General features: G+C 45.0%; 1 protein-coding gene across 1 annotated transcript in view; it reads right to left on the bottom strand.

The window, feature by feature from the left end:
- Nucleotides 1–84: 84 nt before the first annotated feature.
- Nucleotides 85–21131, bottom strand: part of LOC308308654 (coatomer subunit gamma-2) — a 49127-nt gene continuing 28080 nt past the window's right edge. Inside the window, exons 13-24 of the mRNA XM_080754098.1 lie at nucleotides 16424–16519; nucleotides 14255–14498; nucleotides 11467–11542; nucleotides 10343–10446; nucleotides 9678–9803; nucleotides 8217–8285; nucleotides 6958–7139; nucleotides 5352–5481; nucleotides 4937–5034; nucleotides 4084–4222; nucleotides 2349–2447; nucleotides 85–1501 (exon numbers count right to left, since the gene is read on the bottom strand). Coding sequence (XP_080610224.1) covers nucleotides 1371–1501; nucleotides 2349–2447; nucleotides 4084–4222; nucleotides 4937–5034; nucleotides 5352–5481; nucleotides 6958–7139; nucleotides 8217–8285; nucleotides 9678–9803; nucleotides 10343–10446; nucleotides 11467–11542; nucleotides 14255–14498; nucleotides 16424–16519 — 1494 coding nt within the window. The 3' untranslated portion in view covers nucleotides 85–1370. The remainder of the gene's footprint in view (nucleotides 1502–2348; nucleotides 2448–4083; nucleotides 4223–4936; nucleotides 5035–5351; nucleotides 5482–6957; nucleotides 7140–8216; nucleotides 8286–9677; nucleotides 9804–10342; nucleotides 10447–11466; nucleotides 11543–14254; nucleotides 14499–16423; nucleotides 16520–21131) is intronic.

The raw sequence follows: 21131 nt of genomic DNA, 5'->3' as shown, positions 1-21131 counted from the left end.
TAACCAAAGAAAATCACTTGGCCTGTACCTTTAATAATATAATAACATTCCTTGTCAATTCAAATAAGAATGCCAAAACTGAAACAGGGTTTTAGACTTGGTCCATGGTCAAGACTTTATTACTCGACAAGAACATCTTTGTACAGAAAAGGAACCACGAACGAATGATCTTAAGTGTTAGATGTTTGAACAGCAAAATAATGAGAAATGTTTGGAACATTCTCTTCAATATATTTGTCAAGGTGTAAAAGAGAAATGAAACAATAACATTATTTTAACATTCACGTTAAAGGAGCAGCTCGCCGAAAATAAATGTAAAATTGCATAATTATTTTCTATCAAATACACACCCCAGAAAGCCTTTAATTCACGGATGATTATTTTTCTTTTTAGCTTTTTGTCGCATTCCTGACATAAATTCCTCTGCAGTTTGGAAGCTGCCATGTCCAAATTTGGACGTGGTATCGATTAACTTGTAGGTTTTTGTCAGCACCGACGCTACAGCTTTGACATTAGCCTCGATATCCAGGCATTCATAATTTGTCATAAGAAAAAAAGGGTGTTTGGGCAAGAACTCTGGTTTCGTGTTGGCTTCAGGACAATTTGCCAACTCAATCAAAAAAAATACCATGTGTAGGACATTCTTCTTCCCGATCTTTCATTGGTTCCAGGTAAGCACATTTTGTCTTGATCACAAATTGATTCCAGTACTCCAAGGGACAGCAGACGCTCAAACAACCTTTTAGGTTGTCGTTTCGTGTCCTGTAGGATTGTCATGGGTTCAGGGTTAGGAACTGCATGACCTACAAGCGTGGGTCAAAAAACGCGAGCCAGATTGCTGATGTCCATTTTGGTTTCCGCACTCTGAGCAACTGTCTTGGCCTAGCTTTTTAGCTTGTGACCCAAAAGAGAAATTAGACGTTTGCCAGGGACCCAAACTAGTGAAAACAGCAGATCCATTTTCACTACTTCTTCATTATTATATTTTATTTACGGAATTGCACTTATTTCTAAAAGTCAAATTATATTATTTCTAGAGAAATTGAAATATATATTTCAACAAATTATTGGCTCAGTAACAGGACAAAAACTAACAAGAAATGTCCATGAATGTTGAGGCTTCATGGGGTATGCAATCGATAGAAAATTAAAATACCAAATGACGAATGAATGATGATACCAAGAGAGTACAAAATGACCCTAAAGTATCCTATAGGATCCATAGTGAACCGCTGCTGATCATCAAATTATGCGACGAAATCTCTTGTTGGGTGAACTACTCCTTTAAGATTCACGTTAACGCGTATAAGACAGAAGGATAGATTAGATGGGGTTGGGGGGGGGGTGTTTGGGGGTCCCTCAGGGACCTCTCAGCCCACGGAGGCCAGGATGACGTCCACCGCCGTTTCGTCGCCGCTCCGCACCGTCACCTGCATGGTGACGCCGTCGGCCAGCGCCAGCCGGGCTCGAACCAGGACGTCGTGGCAGCCCCGGAACACACCTGGGGAGAGAGAGGATGTCACACAAACTGATGAAAGGGAAACAGTTACAGTACATTGTATACCAACAAGGTCCTTGGTATTCAATTCATTAGTGGATGAATTGGGCTTTTTTTGGGGTCTTACTTTTAGGCAGGGTTTTTGACTGTACTATGTTTGTCCGGAGTACCGGTTAGGGGATTAACGATTTGTGATTTTTGCAAGTCGACTCGACTCAGTAAAAGGTTGAGTTGACGTCGACTTTATCGTTTGATGACGTCATCACGTCACACACGACCCCCCAATTATTTTGGGGGGGTCCCTAGATGATTAACTTAATGTGAAACATTAAACAAACCAACATAAAATTTAAGTGTATGTCTTCACATTTCTAAAGTGACAATTTAAGGACTTTTTAATACCTCTAAAATGACAAATTAAACATTGGCCAAATTGTCAAATATATAGAGGCAGAAATTGTGAAAATAGCAGATCTACATGCTCACAACGCGTCACAATAGAACGTTTTCGACTTTCTCTGGTGGGAGTCGACTTGTGTAATGAAGTCGACTGAGCCTAAAAGTGTAAATGTCATTTTCCCAAGACATAGAAAGATAGATGCCTCCTCTGGCTCTGAATCAAACAATTTGATTCTGTGTCAAACTATATTTGAAAACCCAAATCAAAAGGATCAGCAATTCTTTCGGTCCGCGACATGCTTTCATAGAAGACACGCTGGCTTCTGTGGAATGAAAATGCCCGAAACCAGTCAAGGCGACGGAGAACTTTGATCCATGTACATTAAGATTACAGAACATAGTTTGATCATCTTCAGCAGCCTGGAAGAATCACTGTCAATCAAACACCCACCGGCCAGAAACAGGACGTGAGAGTTCTTGTTCTCCGGAACTTTGTCTGATCGCTCGCACGGCTGCATGCCCAGGAAGCTGACGATGTTTCCCACGGCCTCTGTAGACAAACAACAACAACAAGAGACACAGTCAGTAACGTACAGTTTAGGCCAGGGGTTTTCAAACTTTTTTTTGACTCTGGGCACCCCTGTAAATAACTTTTTTATCCACGGCACCCCTGAGTTACACTGTTCCTTTTTAGAATCTTACATCCTATTGGAGAAATATCTGTTTCCATCAGAACTGACTGAAAATAACGTTATACTTGACTTTAACCACTTGAACCCCAGCATGCCTATTCAGGGGCGAAGGTTCACCAAAAATAGCCGATCTGCAAGCTCACAACGCGCCACGTTGTGACGCGTTGTGAGCTTGCAGATCTGCTATTTTTGGTGAAGAGAGTTGTCGTAGATGGAAAAAGAACTCATCAAGTACAGTGCAAATCAGGTCTGTTTTACTAAGCATAGTGAAGTGATGTTGATGTAGTGATACGAATTCCAAATATTATCAAATTATCTCGCGGCACCCCAGGGTGTCCTGCCACCCTCTTTGAAAAACCCCTGCGCTTTAGGCACTTAATCCAGAGCGATTTACAGAAAGCAAGGTAAACACGAGGGAATGCATCAAACACATAGATAAAATAACCTAGGATCATAGGTAAACCAAGAGCCTAAACAGTACATTGAGACTATACACACTATAGGATGCGAGGTCAATGACCTGGTATCTGTTTACATAGCATGCTTTCTAAATGACATTTTTTGCGAGGTCGTCATGGCTATGGCAAGTGCTATGGGCTGAGCCTCAGCCGCTGAGGTGGAGTCTGAGGAGGTGAGTCTTCAGATTACGGCAGACAATTGGGAGTGAGTCTGCAGTTCTAACTGCAATGGGGAGCACGTTCCACAGTTTGGGAGCCAGAAGAAAGAAGAGTCTGGGACTCGTGGAGCGTCGTCCAGGGTGTTTTAGGGGAAGGGAGAAGAGTCTGGGACGTGTCCAGGGTGTTTTAGAGGAAGAGAGAAGAGTCTGGGACGCGTCCAGGGTGTTTTAGAGGAAGAGAGAAGAGTCTGGGACGCGTGGAGCGTCGTCCAGGGTGTTTTGGGGAAGGGATAAGAGTCTGGGACGCGTGGAGCATCGTCCAGGGTGTTTTAGAGGAAGAGAGAAGAGTCTGGGACGCGTGGAGCGTCGTCCAGGGTGTTTTAGAGGAAAGCAGAAGAGTCTGGGACGCGTGGAGCGTCGTCCGGGGTGTTTTAGAGGAAGGGAGAGGAGTCTGGGACGTGTGGAGCGTAGTCCAGGGTGTTTTAGGGAAGGTAGAAGAGTCTGGGACGCGTGGAGCGTCGTCCAGGGTGTTTTAGGGGAAGGGAGAGGAGTCTGGGACGCGTGGAGCGTCGTCCAGGGTGTTTTAGGGGAAGGGAGAGGAGTCTGGGACGCGTGGAGCGTCGTCCAGGGTGTTTTAGAGGAAGGGAGAAGAGTCTGGGACGCGTGGAGCGTCGTCCAGGGTGTTTTAGTGAAGGGAGAAGAGTCTGGGACGCGTGGAGCGTCGTCCAGGGTGTTTTAGGGAAGGGAGAAGAGTCTGGGACGCCTGGAGCGTCGTCCAGGGTGTTTTAGGGGAAGGGAGAAGAGTCTGGGACGCGTGGAGCGTCGTCCAGGGTGTTTTAGGGAAGGGAGAAGAGTCGAATCGAGAGGTTCATATTTACCGTCCAGTGTCCGTACTGACGCCAGAGCGAACGTCTCCTCCTTCTCGAACTCCTCGCCCACCTCGTCCCAGGCCGCCGCGAAGTTAGGCTTCAGAACTTTCTGGATGTGGTCCGCTACCGTCACCTCCAAGTCCTCCAGCTAGGGGAAGGATGAACAAACCTTTTAACACATTTACTTCAGGAACGCAATTAGCCAGTAGCTATGCCCCTCCCAAAAAGCTTTTGTCCAATGCTAGCTTAGAATAACTTCCTGCTTGCCAAGGTTTGCCTTGGCAACAGCCTTGGCAAGCTGCCGGTTGCTAAGCTAGCATTGGACAAAAGCTTTTAGGGGAGGGGCATAGCTACTGGCTAATTCTGCGTCACTCTAGATTTTAACCACTTTAACGATTATTTTATGCTTTAACTATAAAAAGAATAGTAGATATAGAAGCTTGCAGCGCGGCACCTAGTGTGTAGATCTGCTATTTTTGAAAACTCTACAAAATGAGTGCAAGTTTTGTTGACCCGATTCTATAAATGTCTTCTAAATCCTTCTTCTAAATCAGCGGTTCTCAAACTTTTTCACGTCAAGGACCCCCAGAATTACATGTATTTGACATTTCAAAATATTGTATCAGGGACCCCCCAGAAGCAAATATTTTAGTTACAAATGTTCTCTTTAAAAATATATATTCAAAGATTTGCACAAATCTTCATGATTTTTCAAAAAAATAGATCTACAAGCTCGCTTGTAGATCTGCTATTTTTCAATAGCTAAAGCATTAAATAAGTGTAGGCACTAAATGGGTTAAGAAAATGTAAACTGCTCAAAGCAGGATAACCACAGGTGAAACTCAAGACTCCCTTCACGTACCACGTATTCGTCGTCGTAACCGTCGTCGTCGGGCTCTCCGGTGTTGGGGTCGCAGTCTCTCACCAGGTACTTCAGGGTACAGCTGAACGTACACGACACTGGAGAGAAAACACAAGGCGTGGGCCGTTAAGAGAGCTGGGGTTTGACTCGACACTGGAAACACAACAAGTTGATGACATTTATCAGAGAGAGAGGAAAAAAAAAAGTGTGAATCTCTTTCCAAATATTATCAAAGTATGGCTGTGGCACTCCTGGACTTGCGTCAAGGCACCCACTTTGAGAAGCCCTGATCCATGTAATCCATGGTCACATACCAGCGGTAGGGTCTTCTTCAGGTAGTCGTACCAGGTTGTAGAAGGACCCAGGCTGGCTGTAGGGGAGGGTGTTAGGGTTAGGGGTAAGGAGGGGTACATACCAGCGGTGGGGTCTTCTTCAGGTAGCCTCACCAGGTTGTAACAGGACCCGGGCTGGCTGTAGGGGAGGTTGGCGGCGGGGATGACCTGGAGGACCTCGTAAGACTCCGAAGGCTCCATCTGCACTAACACCTGACGCACACGTACAACAATGATAGATTAGTCAGGAACACTCGCGTCAAAGTAGGTGTAAGCATTTATTGCATAAATACAGTTAAACTTTGTTAAACGTTCGGAGATGTTCCCTGATTTTTATTCAAGCAGCTTTCTAGGCAAAATCAGGGTACGCTGGCAGACAGACAGCAGGGTACCTTCTGCAGCAGCTGGTCGGTGAGCGTGTTGGTGACAGACAGACAGTACAGACAGTACAGTAAGGTAGGGGTGGGTATTGCCAGCAATAGATATGTATATATCGATATATAGGTTGACGCGTTAAAACATGAAAGAAAATATACATATATTTTATTTATTACGATTACAAAATAATTGATAAATTACTTTGTTTACTTAGTTAATATCAAATATCTTATGAAGCAGAATCAAGAATAGGCCTATTTAATTAAGGCAGAATTATTAGAAGAGAGTGAGGATTTGTGGCTACCAATACAGTAGCTGCTGCACTGGTCTGTTGCCAAATCCGTTTATTATAAGTAGATCTTCTTTCTGTAAAGTAAAAATTGGGGGTCCTTGATCTTGTCATGAAAATGGTTGAGAACCACTGTTCTAAAACAATATTAGACAATTAAGTTTGACTGACATGCCCTAGTTGCTTATTTTTATAGACCTGGTTGCTTCGTGCTCCTTCACTGGGACGGTGGATATAAAACTTCTGTACAGTAAAATCCATCAAAACACAACGGAGAACTATCGCGACGCAACCGCAATTTAGCTCATGTGGTTAAAACGACACGTTGTGCGAGCAGCGCGACGCAGTTGTTTACAATAGTGATGGGCAATCCCGTTCATTTCAGTGATCGGATCATTCCGTTCACGTTCACGGTAAAGATCCGTTCAAAAGATTCGTTCAAAGCGTGATTGTCCCGTGGAAAACACAATCGCGGGAGCGTTTTTATTACATCGCGAGTACAGCCCGCCGTCGCGTCCTGTCTGCCGGCCGGGGCTTTTAGGGGGAGGGGCGGGGGTGTGAACGAAAGTGTGAACGACCCATTTCAGGGATTTGAACGAATCGTTCACGAGTCATGCTAATGTTTCGAATCTTATGAACGAATCACTCATGAACGACACATCACTAGTTTACAATGCGATGCAAATGGCAGGGTTTTTTGGATGTCAATGCGCATGTGGTCTAACTGCCGACTCCCCGTTCACATATATCTGAAATGCTTCCATTCTTTAGCTTTTAACTGGCTGTGGATAAAGCTTTTCATCATCCTCTTCCATGTTGCTTGCTGCGCCAGTCACCTGCTGTGGGTGATGTGTTCTAACCCGCAGGATTCACGCCGTATCGAACCTATCGATAGAGCAACCTCTGTATCGATTCACATATCATCGGGAGTTTATATCGATGTATCGCCAAATCGATAAATCGAACCCACCCCTACAGTAGGGTACATACAGACAGAACGGGACAGACAGACATTCGGGTACCTTCTGCAGCAGCTGGTCGTTGAGCGTGTTGGTGCAGTCGAACTGGAACACCATGTGGGTGGAGAAGGTGTGCTTGATGCAGCGCACCACGTACTCCGTCTCCGCCTCCGTCAGCTGCACCGGCTCCGACGACTTGAACAGAGGACCCAGAGCCTGGAACTCTGGGATGGCTGATAGTTGTTCTGTAGAGAGAGATTAGCACAGTGAGATTTAGACCGGGAACGCATTATTACGCATTGTTATTTTCCCCATTATTTTATGCTTTAGCTATTGAAAAATAGCACAGATATACAAGCTCACAGTGCGGCACTATCTGCTATTTTTGAAAAATCCTTGTGAAAATGTGTTAAGTCTATTTTTGACCCGATTCTACAAATGTCTCCTAAATCCTTCGAAGGTTCTTTCGTGTTAAAGACCCCCAGAATGATAGTTATTATGCCATGGACCCCCATCTCAAGATATGTTATAAATGAAAGTTTGACAAAAAAAAAAAAAAAAGAAAAAAGAAAGAAAAAAGAAAACAATCATTTTGGGAAATCAGTCATTTAAACAACAGACCAAAGGCCAATTCATCTGTCCTTCCATCTCGATTCTCTGTAGTGTGTGCAATGTCGCTTGGTGTTGTTTGATGACATGCGCCCACCGCTGCCCCTAAATGATAGCCTGGTTCAGACCCTGAATCGGTAGCCACCCCCCTTTAAAATGTTGTTTTGGCGATTCAGGGAGTCTGTTGTTGCTCTCACATAAGAGGTTTTCCTCGTTTGGAAATCCGTACGGCGAATCAGCGTCGTGAATCAGCGTCTTGTGAACAGCGTGGGTGGGGTTTTCCCAGAACTCATGTGTGAACCCAGCGCCGCCGCCGGACCGGACCGCACATTCCCAAACATAAACATTGCGTCGCCCGTCGCGGTAATATGCGATCGTATCGATCTCGCTATGAAACATCAGAAGCAGACGTGTTATGTTGTGTTTGATTCCTAGTTCGTAGCGCTCCTATTCTGCCTGTTTCTTTGGTTAGCAAGTAGCACTAGCAAGCAACAGGCTAGCCACTAGCCAGCCACATAACACTACGTCATCTGCTTTGCTACTGTTGTGTTGGTCAGGCGGTGAACCAATCGCAGAAGACTGCCTCTTTGGCAACGCCCATCCCAGAAATTGCCTTTGATGAAAGCAAGTTCAGACTGAATAATGGAGTGAAACGAAATGCAATTCAGGCTGAGTGTCAGGCTACCTAAATGAATGAAGGAGACTGGACTCACCCTGGTAAATGTCCTGGCGTGACGGTGCCAGCTTCTCTGGAAGCTTGCTGGTGGCAACAGGAGCGATCTCTGCAACGTCATCGTACAAACAAACAATGTCACATTAAGCTCCAAGGATCAAATCAATCCAACGCTACAATCCTCTGAAATTAACAATGCTGCATATTAAACAACTCATTTGCTGCCACGACCAGTTTCCCGAAATATTCCCGTTGGTCCAGGCCTCCAGGCCTGAGTTTCAATTAATTCGATTTGATAAAAAACAATCTAAAATTGGATCACCAATGCAGGGTGCCCAAGTGCCCAAAAAATGGTGCTCCCGGTTTGGACCGGGAAAACAGGATTATTTGGCTGGAACAGCCCATATCTCTGTTTCCTCTTCCTGCCTCCGTTTACTTCAATTTATAATGTATGCATTTAGCAGACGCTCTTAATCCAGAGCGACTACAATAAGCAGGTAATATGTCAGCACATCAACATCAATGCATCAAATGTAAAACATACTAGGCTAATCTAGGAAAACAGTTAGACCAAGCACCTATTCAGTAAAAACGCCATAAGAATAAAACATTAAACAATGCCATCTAAATTAGGCTACATGTATGGTCATTGAGGCTAGGCAGGGTAAGGGCTATGTGCTAAAGTGGAGTCTGAAGAGGTGAGTCTTCAGGCCACGGCGAAAGCTAGGGAGTGAGTCTGCAGTTCTAAGTGCAACGGGAGTTTATTCCGCAGTTTGGGGGACAGGAGGGCAAATTGTCTAGGACAGGTGGATTTTTGTCCTGGGGTTTTTAGCGAGGGTTCTGTCAGCATCTCTGTGTCAGCTGATCTGAGTGAACGGGTGGGGTTGTAGGGTTCAATCAGGCTTTGAGGGTATGGAGGTGACATACTGTACCTCTGGTGGCTTTGAAGGCCAGCATCAGTTTTTTGTATTCTGTGCGGGCAGCAACCAATGGAGGGAGCGGAGAAGGGGGGGAGACATAAGAACATTTTGGCTGGTTGAAGACCAATCGTGTCGCTGCATTTTGGGTCAATTGGAGAGGCTTCCTATGTAAACGGCGGAGGTAGTTATCACTTCTCCCATAGACAGGCGAGAAGTTAGCATTGCCACCCCCCCTTACCTTAGCCTCACCCCCTTGTTTCCTGTACATATGTTTTTATAACTGCAATGATATTGAATGTTTTCTTTGCCTGATATTTGTTATGTCCATGGATTTAATACCAAGGACTTCCAATGTAAAAAAAGACCGTAAAAGGACTTATTTGGGATGTTCCTTTTAGGCAGGGTGTTTAACTGGGAATAGCTTCGCTGTTACAACATGTCATTTGTTCGACAACCAACTCTAACCCTTACCCTAAACCTAACCTCCGTGGGGTGAGTCGCTAACCCTCGTGGCAGCAACCCAGACATGTTTTTTAATGAAAGCAGTCAGTGAGTTAAGAACAAAGAGGTGAGCTTTGTACCGGTCTTCTGTTCGGTGATGGGCGTGCTGGCCAGCGGCACCGTCTTCATGTCGAAGGGTTTCTCCGAGGGGTCCAGGGTGTACTGGTGGAGGGACTTCTCTAGACCAGGGATGGACACCGACAGACCTGACCCCACACACACACACACACACACACACACACACACACACACACACACACACACTCATTAGATGGGGGTCCGCAACCAAAAACATATAATTCTAGGGGGTCCTTGACATGAATAGGTTGAGCATCACTGACATAGAAACATACGTTTAGAAAACATATTTTTTGTATTTTTCTGGCCTAAATGGGTTGACATGTCACAATCCAGCAAAAAAGAAAAGAAAGAAATTGCTTGCTTGCTCCCTCTGTCTCTCCTCCCTCTTTTTCTTTCAGTTTTTTGTTGCCAGGGTCACAAAAATGTCTTGCTCAGGGTGCGACAATGCCGGGTATCTGCTCTAAAAGTGTCTTGAGACAACTTGCGGTGATTTGACAAATTAAAATGTAATTGGAAAATGTAATTGAATGCTTCTACCGAGCAGGAAGGCAAAATGTATAAACTCAAACCGCACAGCGGAAGCATAGGTGGTTTGAGTTTGTGTTTGTGTACTATTTTGGCCGAGCGTCAGACAGAGCATAGACGACGAGGTGTCGTTAGTTACCGTTGAAGATGTAGGCGGCGTTGAGCGCCTTCTGCTTCTGCTGCAGGACGTTCATGTAGAAGGTGGCTCTGTCACGCACCTCATCATCACTGTCCATCATGCACCTGGAGAGAGCGCACACACATGTTAGAGTTCTTAAATCCTATTCAAACCTGAAATGAGCGACATTTTCTGGCCGGGTAGGGCCTAAAATGTATGCCAATTAGTAGGGCCAGGCCAGGGGTCGTGCTCAATAAAAAAAAACTTTACTCTGAACCCTGTGAGTTTTTACGTTTATTTTGAACTAAGTCAGGTACAAAAGGGGGTGGGAGTTTCTTCTCACTCCTTTTCGGATATGTTATTATTAAGTTTTGTTTCGTGTTTTTATTACTTGCTATTTTTTCATTTTATATTCTTTATTTGTTGTCTTGTGTTTGGAAGTGCAAAATTGTACTTTTTTTTAATTTGATATATTCGAAATAAATATGACAAAAAAAAAAAAAAAAAAAAAAAAAAAAACCTGACCCTAAAAGTTATGCCAATTGTGTCTTGGCCAGGCCTTAACGTTCAGGCCCATTGAGAACTCACATTATACTAGCGACTAGACCAGTGGTTCTCAAACCTTTTTTACAAACCATTAGAATATCGAGATAAGAGGTTTCTGCCCGACAACCGCAATATCCTACTAATAAAGGAGCAAACTCACGCTCTAACGCTCTAACGCTCACGCTCTAACGCTCTAACGCTCACGCTTATCTACGTTTATCTATTCACTCGCTTCAGCAACTGATCCCAAAGTTCACATGGTATTGGCCATTAGCATTATACCAACACTGACGGAGCCCGAATTTCATTTCTCCCAAATTAAAGCAGTTTTTTAGCGTTTTCTTAACCACTTCTGTTGAACTCTGCTGTCTGTTGCCAGGGTTACGGTCCGTTCCTCCAGGCCATGGGATCTGTAGCCCCACACACACACACCCCTTTCTCTCACAGTTAGGAATGTTTCTCTCTCTCTCTCTCTCTCACACACACTTTCACCGGGTGCGTTTGACATATTTTGGAGCACATATCTTCGAACGGGTAAGGTCTAGTATAGCTAAAATCTACAGACACTTTGAGGGTTATAATGGGTTGTTTTTACGTACCTCTGCATGAGAACCAGAACACTGGGCAGGAGGTCGTCATTCTGGGCTCCAAACTTGGCCAAGGCGCTGACCGCAGCTGGACATGATGGACATTAAGTTAGGAATCATTACCAAAACCACAACACTGACAGGATGACATAAATATTCCTGATGACATATTGTAGGATGTGTGTATGTACAGTACAGTATGTTGTGTGTGTGTGTGTAGAATGTATGCGTATAAATATTAGTCATTGCTAATGCTATATTGCTCTTATTGGTAATACTGTTATTCGTTATTATTTACTTTGATCTAATTTTGTCCTACTATTAGGGCTGTCACAATTATTACATAATCGTCTAATTGTGATTATTTGACATTATCGCAATTATTTTGTCATAATCGTCATAATCGTGAATGTTGAAAAATGTCCGAAATAGTGGAAATAGCAGATCTACAAGCTCACAACGTGTCGCGATGCGACGCGTTGTGAGCTTGTAGATCGGCTATTTCCACTATCAAAGTTATTTTTTAAGTAGTAAGTTGTCAAATATGTCAGTAATTTCTTTGTATATTTAGGTTATGTGTCATATCTACCATGTACAACTTCAAAGCCTAAAAGCCAAACTGAAATGTAATTATCAACGACAAAAACACAATTAAATCGTTAATCGCCAATTATTTGAGTGACAATTAATCGTCATGTAAAATGTCATATCGTGACAGCCAATGTTCCCTCTAAGCTGCGCGCATGCGCGCCCGCGCACAACTCAGGACGCTGTCGCGCACGGCAAATCTTTGTAGCGCACGGCAGATTAACACCAATAGATTTGTGAAACGCAGCAGTTGATTATTTTGTGTACTCAGACTCTGTCTGCCTGCATATGCTTAACATAGGCAGCGTCTCTCTCTCTCTCTCTCTCTCTCTCTCTCTCTCTCTCTCTCTCTCTCTCTCTCTCTCTCTCTCTCTCTCTCTCTCTCTCTCTCTCTCTCTCTCTCTCTCTCTCTCTCTCTCTCTCTCTCTCTCTCTCTCTCGCCAAATTCTCTCCCTCTCGCTCTGTCTCCGTCTCGTCTCGACTCGATTCTCGCTCGCCTCCCCCCTCCTCTCTCTCTATCTCTCTCTCTCACACACACACACACACACACACACACACACACACATGCAGGCAGGCACGTGTGGTAAACAGAGACTTCTTCGGACTAAATTGTTTTATTGCCGTCATAAAACTTTCTCAGTTGCATCTTCTATGTGTGCATTAACGTTAGCAACAGCGTGGCTGTAGGGAAGGCTACCAAAACAAAACAAACGCATGTGCTTTGCTTCGCGTATCAGAAGCTCAAAGGACCATGGTTGGTAATGTGCAGTTTCATAAAGAAATCCCCCGCCTGTGCACAGCAGAGATTAGACCTACAGTACACACTACTCCTCCATCCAGCATCCAGGTATGAACTATATAAACTCAGAGGTTAAAGCCAAAAAGAACCCCAAGACTGAAAACCATTTTCAGACAATATTGTTTCCCTGAAGTTCTGAACTGCCTTCACTGAATGGGTGTGTGCCAATCCATGCTTCATTTTATAGAAGTATCTTCTGAAGTTGTTGTATTCTATTGCTAGTCTGGCCAGTTCAAATACTCATATCTTGAAATTATAACTGCTTTTTAGTTTGGAGCGCTTTGACAACTTTGTCATTCACGCTGCGGCCATCGCTACACCTCCCCCTTATTTATTTTGCGGATCTGCACTGATTCTTTAACCCCTGTAAACTGCAATGTTTCTCTGGAGCTAACGAGCTTGGCGTCTCACCTTCACGACGAGTTACATTAACAAAAATAACTCCAGTCCTGTAATGCATTGGTCCCAAATTGGGTCTGGGGACCCCGGGGATCTTGAGGTAGTTCCAGGGGTCCCCAGCAAAAGTTAGGAACCAAATGGACCCTTATGTAACTCAGAGTGTACAAATGGAACCCCACACTCAGAGTTAAATTAACTTGTTGATTTTATAAAAAATATAAATTGGGTTAGGATTAGGGAGAGAGTCCACCTCTCTGTAAGGTTATGGGCTAGCTTAGGTCATATTACTGTATATGATTTAATTTTTGGGAAAGCAATCTACAAGGTCAAAAGCCAGTGTTAATTTAAATTGAGGGTGAAATGGTAGGCCTATACCAAATTTTCACATGTATGCTTACATTGGCACTTTGGCACATACAGTAGGCTACACATAGTGCTTTTGGACTGTATTTTATTCATAATAATGACACTTCTTTAGATGTGTCAATGTCAATATGTCAATGTATTGTTATTTTGACTCATATTTAGGCCCATTGTTTGTATTGTATTTACACAACATGTTGTCAACATGTGTATATACTATATAAGATAGATAGATTTATTATCCCAAGGGGGGAAATCAGTCTGTAGGCCTAATACTGAATAATAATGGATATAAAACCCTTTTCCCCGTCTTTTTAAATGTAACTGTCCTATAGTAGCCTACAGTTTATTAACAGTAGTCGAACCGCTATTACTTATTCTGTAATTAAATTTGAATAAGCCATAACTTGACATGACTTGACGCACTGACGCAGTATACACTCGTGCACTCGACATATTTGCTCACCAGTGCTCAAGTTGTGCTCAGAAGGTTGGAGTGTTTGCTCAGACCGAAAAAAAATTAGAGGGAACATTGGTGACAGCCCTACCTACAATGTACAAATATTCCTTCACATTTCTTCTGAATCTTTGTATAATCTTCATATGTATTTTGTAAGTGAAAATAAACAAACAAACACAGAGTCCCCTCACCGGCCCGGACCGCCTCGCTCTCCAGCACCACGCGGTTGAAGATGAAGCGGATGTACTTGGAGGGGGAGGGGGTGCGCGGCCCCTCCTTGCCCAGCAGGTGGAGTATCTTGGTGGCGAGCACCGTGTGCTCGCAGTCCTCGATGAACTCGCACAGGTGGGCCAGGCCCGTCTCCTTGGACTCGGGGTTCTCCTCGATGATGCTGATGATGCAGTCCACGATGGCCCGCTTGTACTCAAAGCCCCCCTGAAGGGGAAGAAGAGAAGAGGTGTCAAACGGCGTTGATTTCGTCAGCTAAGGGCCAATTCAAACTCCAATTTTAGAGACAAATTTATTAGTCAACCACACTATAGTCCTGGGGAAACTTTATTCTCTGTTTCTAGAGTAACTAAAAGTTTGGTACGCTACTCCTCTCACAGTTTTTGTGCCACACACTCGCGTCATGTCAAATCGACCGGCGTCATCGGAATCGTGTGCTTGCATTTTGCTAAGAGAAAGGTTCTATAATTTAACAGATATTAATTTATTAGTGAATTAATTTCCACACTGACTTATAATGGGAGCCGAGTCTTTTCCCAAATATGGAGATGACTGATATCATAGATGTCTGACATCATACAGATCATACAGTAGACCACATGAGACTGACACAGTATGTCCATATATGGGCATTCCCAGATACAGGCTTAATACTGATGACATCAAACTGTAGGTCGGAAAATTAAAATTCCCCTTTCCCCGTTTCACCTCCCAAAACTCAAATATGATTTGAACCATAGGGAAACCACACTTGCAATTTCACAAATTGCACATTTTCTAGTTTCGGTACGGTTTGGGGTAGTCACAAAATCTCGGCAGCACCGAACAGCCGAATTAATGAAGGCCCGGCCCGTATTGGCATACATTTTGGCCAGGGGTGGGCAACGTTGATGCTGGAGAGGGCCACTATATTTTCACACACACTCCAGAGGGACACAATGCATATACAGTCAAAAATAGTCGATCTACGAACTCAAAACGCATCGCACTGGGACACGTTTTGAGCTTGTAGATCTGCTATTTTTGCTATGTTTTAATTAGAACCCTTTTAATTTCAAATGCATGTACAGGTTCTTATGTTACTTCTTACTTTATGAACTTAAATACAAATGCATTGGACATAAAAAAAGACTAGTATTACTAGTCATCAAGACACAAATATATATCCACATGTTTCCGCGAGAATTTACTGTAGCATTATTTGCGGGACACTTCCAGGTTAACAGCAGACATACAAGCTCACGTCGCGTCGCAGATGCAACCATTGTGAGCTTGTAGATCACTCTCGGCTGCGTCGTCGGAAGCTGCCTGCACATTCTGCGCAATGCACGATGGGATTAGATGTTGAAAAGTTGTGGATACAGTCGACTGAAGTAAATAATTAAAGCGGGTCGTGTTAACACGTTTGGAATTATAACAGCTGAAACCAATAATATATCAGTATTCCTGCGGGCCGCATTAAGTGAAGATGGGGGCCACATGTGGCCCCCGGGCCGCCAGTTGCCCATGTATGTTCTAGGCCCTACCCGGCCCGAAAACGTCATATATTTTCTTTTTTCATTGAGCCCGACTAATTAGCATACATTTTAGGCCCTACCCGGCCCTAAGTGTCTGGTCGGGTTGGATTCGGGCAGAATTTCAAAACTCTAATACAAATAAAAACAACACCATACAGTGCACCTGTAGCAGATACCGAAAAAAGGTACAATAAAGTGCACGTTGACCACAAAGTGCATGTGCACTGGTTAATCCAGGAGAAAAGTAGCAGTCAGAAGAAGACTAGTCTCGCGTAGCCAGACAACTATTCCACAATCTCTGAATGCTATATAGAGTCTGGAACAGCAGCTCCCTAACGGCGAGTAATGGAAACGGGCATTACCGTTCAAGAAAATATATTTTAAAATGTCATTTCTGCTAAGCAGCAAGCTAAACATGCTTATATGATATTTATTTATATAATGATAAATGTGTGCGATGTGAGACTGAAACGGAAGTGACGAGGGGGCTTCACTTCCGCTTCATCTCGCACTCATCGTTTCTATTTCCCTTTACCAGACTGTATGCCGGGAGCATTTGACCAAATCGCGGAGGCAACAGTCTGGCCACGCGAGACTAGAAGAAGACGGACTCACGTCATCTCGGAGCATGTTGGACAGGAAGTTCATCATGACGCTGTGCTTCCTGGGATACTTCTGACAGAGAGCGCTGATGGCCTGGACCACCACCACCTGGAGAGAGAGACACACACTTAATACTTCTGACAGAAAGCACTGGGGGAGAGAGAGACCATTTATCTTTTAGACATTTAGTAGACGCTCTTAAATAAAAATGTAACAAACTGAAATCCAAAATTTCAGTTCTATTTCATCCCTCCTGACCGCCAGAGGCGGTGCTTTAAGCACTGAATAGTTCCCTTCGCGCATGCGCAGTCGAGTATTTATATCAACAACGTCACAACGTGACCCCGGGATGAACCGGAAGAGGTTATATCTTCCATCGGTTACCACGGGTTAAGTCCCTTTTTTCTTCTCGCGCGCGCGAGTTTGGATGTTCTGTATTGAGCTCCGAGTGAGCTACAATATGCATCATTATACGATGCATTATTATGCAACCTACCTCATTATGGAAGTCGCTAGTAGTTCCGTGGCCGTATCGGTCGGAGTAGCGAATGTTCGCCCTCCAGGAGCTGCGACTTATCTCCTCTTTGAGTGGAGTTTATTTCACGTGGACGCGAAAGCACCCGATCTCTTTCTCCGGTGACCAGGGTGCTTCCCTCTCCGGACAGAAGGTAGGTTACTGTTGTAATGTTAGCGGTAATGTCCGCATTAAGATGACGTTCAAATTACATTTGAGTTTGTATAAGAAAATAACCTGCTCTGTTGGTAAAGGCTGCGATGCACGCTGCCTCCCCCCAATATGAGGATCTCTGGTTTGTTGTGACGGACCGTTAGCGCTCCGTTATACCATTATCAAGGATACAAATTATTACTACTTATCCTGTGCTGGCTATGGCGAACGACAGCCCTTACTGCATGACGGTCTAATATAATTTTCGGCATACGTTGTATAATAGCTTATGATTATGACAGCGCTCACGCTGGTTGAAGCTTTCGTTAGGAGCTATTCTGTATATAGCCTAACCTGTTCTTGCCGTTAATCAGCTGGTTTAGGGCAGGCAGCGGTACGCACGCCTTCCCTCAGTAAAAGGGTCTCTATTGATGGTTGATTGATCGTAGCTACCGATCCGAACTACTAGCTACCGAACGTTTTATGAACAGAAAGCAGCTATTGTAGCCTTTCTGTCTTGTGTATTGGCCTCTGTTGGTACAGGCAACGGTATGCGCTGCTTCCCTCCAGCAAGCGTCCTCTATTAGTGGAGCTACAAGTAGCTCAAACTCAACACCATTGTATATAGCTTGGCTGGGGTAGGCAGCATAGCGCTCTCCCCTCCCAGCATGAATGTGTAGCTTGTTATACTACTTCTAGCGTGTTGGAAGTAGTGTTTTTTTGTTTGATAATTGATTAGCTTTTACTGGTTATAAGCAAGCTTAATAGTATTAGTTCTTTTTTGGTGTGTGTCAATAAAGCAGTGGAAATGTGAGTACGTTGTCCTCCACTGACTTAAAGTTTCGGATGCGTAACTTTTTGGAATATTTAATTCCTACTTGTGTATACTAGACTTAAGGTCTAGCATTCCTCTGAGGAACCCCAATGCTGAAGCACGAACCTTTGTTGAAGGTTTTAGTCTAACTTATAGGCCGGTTGTTTATAATGTTAGCCTCTGCTGGTGGTACAGGTGGAGTACAAACACGTTCTGTAGTCCAGCTGAGGGCAGTATTCCAGTTAACAGTGGCGTTCGCGCTCTGGTTATCTGAAGTTCTCTCAATCCTGCTGTAATTAAGCCTCTACTGCTGCAGGTTGCGTACGCGCTCCCTCCACAGCATACAGGTTCTACTGTTCAGTTAAGAGGACACCCTCGAAAACGAGTTGATGCAACTCAATGGGTTTATCCTCCAGTGAAATTTCAAATGATTAAAAATGAAATAAAATTTTAGAATGCACTTTGATAAATCTCAAGCAGTGCAAGAGTAAGCTTTTTGAAGCATTAAGAAACAAAGTGACGCATGGCTACATGTATAGTAGCAGACTTTGATTTACGGCTACTAAAATCTGGTTGTTTATAAGTGAACTCTGCTGGTGGTGCAGGTAGCGTTCGCGCTCCTTCCCCTGCCATATGGGTTCTACAGTCTGGTTAACGGACTCCTACGGTCTAGCTAACGCTGACGTTCCAGCTAACAGTGACGTTCGCGTTCTGGTAAGCTGAGTAGTTGTCTATCCTGCTCAAATTATGGCCTTTGCTGGTACAGGCAGCGTTACACGCTCCCTCCCCCAGCATATGGTCAATATTGTCTAGCAACCGGTGGCGTCCGCGCTCTGGGCTAGCTGGGACTGGTGTGTGTTGGCCGGTGCAGAGAATCCGGTGCCACCACAATGGAGAGCTCCCACTTTTGCACCTCGTGTGAGGCTCCTCTCCAGCCGGTTGCCAGCCATGACCTCTGCCCTGCGTACCAGGAAGAAAGGTCTGACTTCAACCATGATGGATTGGCTATTTTCTGAGTTGGCTTACATGAGGGCCATTGCCCGCCAACCTGTTTACCTTTGGAGGATGTCGAAGTGCCTACTCCTCCAATGCCACAGCTGACTCCAGAGGACGATGTGATCTTCCTGGCAGCTTGAGCTACACACTTCCATGAATATAAGGAAGATGCGTAGGCCTTAGAGCCGAGCTCCCACTCCTCAGCTCAGAGCCATTGGCTGAGACATAGTACAGCTCCAGGCGCATTATCATTCACATAACCCTGGAATGCCAGCGCCTAGCCAGGCCAAGCACCCTCATCAGGCGGAGGCCACCCTCCACTGCCTTTTCTGTTCCTCATGCCTGTACCCCTGTCAGCCATGAATGATGCAATAAGTGCTCGCCTGGGTTGCAGGCCAGCTATCAAGCCTGTCATCACTTTCCGCGTTGTGTTCCTCGAGGGGGCACTGTGGCAGGAGGTTAAGTTAAGGTGTTTGGGCAACTCCCTATAACACCCTATTATTATAATAATAATAATAATAATGGATTGCATTTTTATAGCGCTTTTCTAAGCAAGTTGCAAACTCAAAGCGCTTACAATGTTCCATTCATACATTGGGAGGTGAAGCGGCGAACAGTCAACGCCAGCGTCCTCACTTCCCACATTCACACACCAATGGTGGCAACTGACAAGCTAACACCATTGGAGGCTTGCCCTCTCACATCTTGCAAAGGGCAATGTGGATGCTGACCCCATCACCTTCAGTGACGTGTCACCGGAGGCATTGAGTTTATTTCCATGAACTCGGATTGATGATGCCCATTCTAGTTCAAACTCATCCCAGAGTGTGGTTTTTACAGTCAAACCTGACTGAGGCACCTATGAGAACTCTGTAGTCTCCTAGTGGAGCTGGAAGTAGGAGTTGATTCAGCAGTGACTGAAGTACTGAAGCGAACCATGCAGGCTAGGTAGACCAGGCTGCAGCTGAGGCTACTGGGCCAGCTGTCAGATACCTTTCCCATCTGCAGCTCAGATACTGGGCGGCTTACGCTTTAGAGGTGTTGGTGGTTGCCACCTCAAACGCTGTATATAAGCGTCAGTTCCGACACCGGCCCCCCAAATCTGGCCGGGTCAAAAGAAGACAATCAGTGACCCGGCAGAAATCCTAGCACTGAACCGGGAGCTATCCGCCCTCCTGAACAGGGGTGCCATTGAGGCTGTAGACCCTCTGTCAGACAAGGAGGTTCTAAGCTTGCCTGGTTTGGCCAGACTATAGTAATGCAGCTAACTAACTGCTGTATAGTATTGCATCCCCACCTCGTTTTTAACATGGGTGGATTGTTTAGCTGTGCTAGGCTAGTTCTAATCGATATACTTCCTTGAGTCTGGGGGGACCCGTCACCCAACAGGTGTATTTAGGTCATGCCATCTCATATGTTGACCACAGCAGATGATCTGAAAACTGATACCCACAGTTTCCGTTGCCTGTCAACACTGGCAGTTTCTGTGCTATGCCTATGAAGGTCACCACTGGAAGCTGAGGATGCTTCCTTTCGATTTCTCCCTCTCCCCGAGGGTATTCCCAAGGTGTCTGGCAGCGGTGCTTGTGCTGCAGTCTCAGGGCATGAGGGTCCCGTCATACCTGGGCAACTGGCTGATCTGCGTACCATCCCAGAATCAGGTGTCCAAGTTGCAGCACGTCACCCGTCCTGCACGGCCCATCTAGGGCTCAGTAAATAAGGGAAGGAGTTGCCTAGAACCATCTCTGACCATAACATTGATTTGTAACATCGATAACACACGTGGCGTTAGATGCCACTACTACAACAGCCTGCACCAGGTGGTGCACTTGGCTCTACAGTGCCTTCTGCCGTGCCTGAGAGGCAAGCACATTCTCATGCGGTCACGCAACACCTTGACAGTGTATCAGGTGAATCAGGTCTGGACCAGGTCTGCACCGCTGCTGCAGGCATCCATGGACCTCATAACTTGGGCAGCCCCTGCCCGATTAGCCTAAGGGCAATTTATCTACCGGGTGAGTGGAATCACCTCAAAAGCCCCAAGTAGGTTTCCGCCCGAAGGGCGCCTTCCTTTGAAATGTGCACATGTCCAGGGGCACTGCACATGCATTCTGCTGCTTCCTCTGACACGACCAGCGCCTAAGTTCTTCAGGAGGGTCACACCACTACTGGTGGCTCCCTTCTGGCCAGGGAGGACTGTTTCCTCTGTTGCACAGACTGTTGCAGGGCGCCATAGCACCCCC

This window comes from Nannobrachium achirus (genome assembly GCF_963921795.1).
Source record: "Nannobrachium achirus genome assembly, chromosome: 23".
NCBI lineage: Eukaryota > Metazoa > Chordata > Actinopteri > Myctophiformes > Myctophidae > Nannobrachium > Nannobrachium achirus.
The sequence above is the reverse complement of the archived record's forward strand: the minus strand, read 5'-3'. Positions and strand labels throughout refer to the sequence as shown.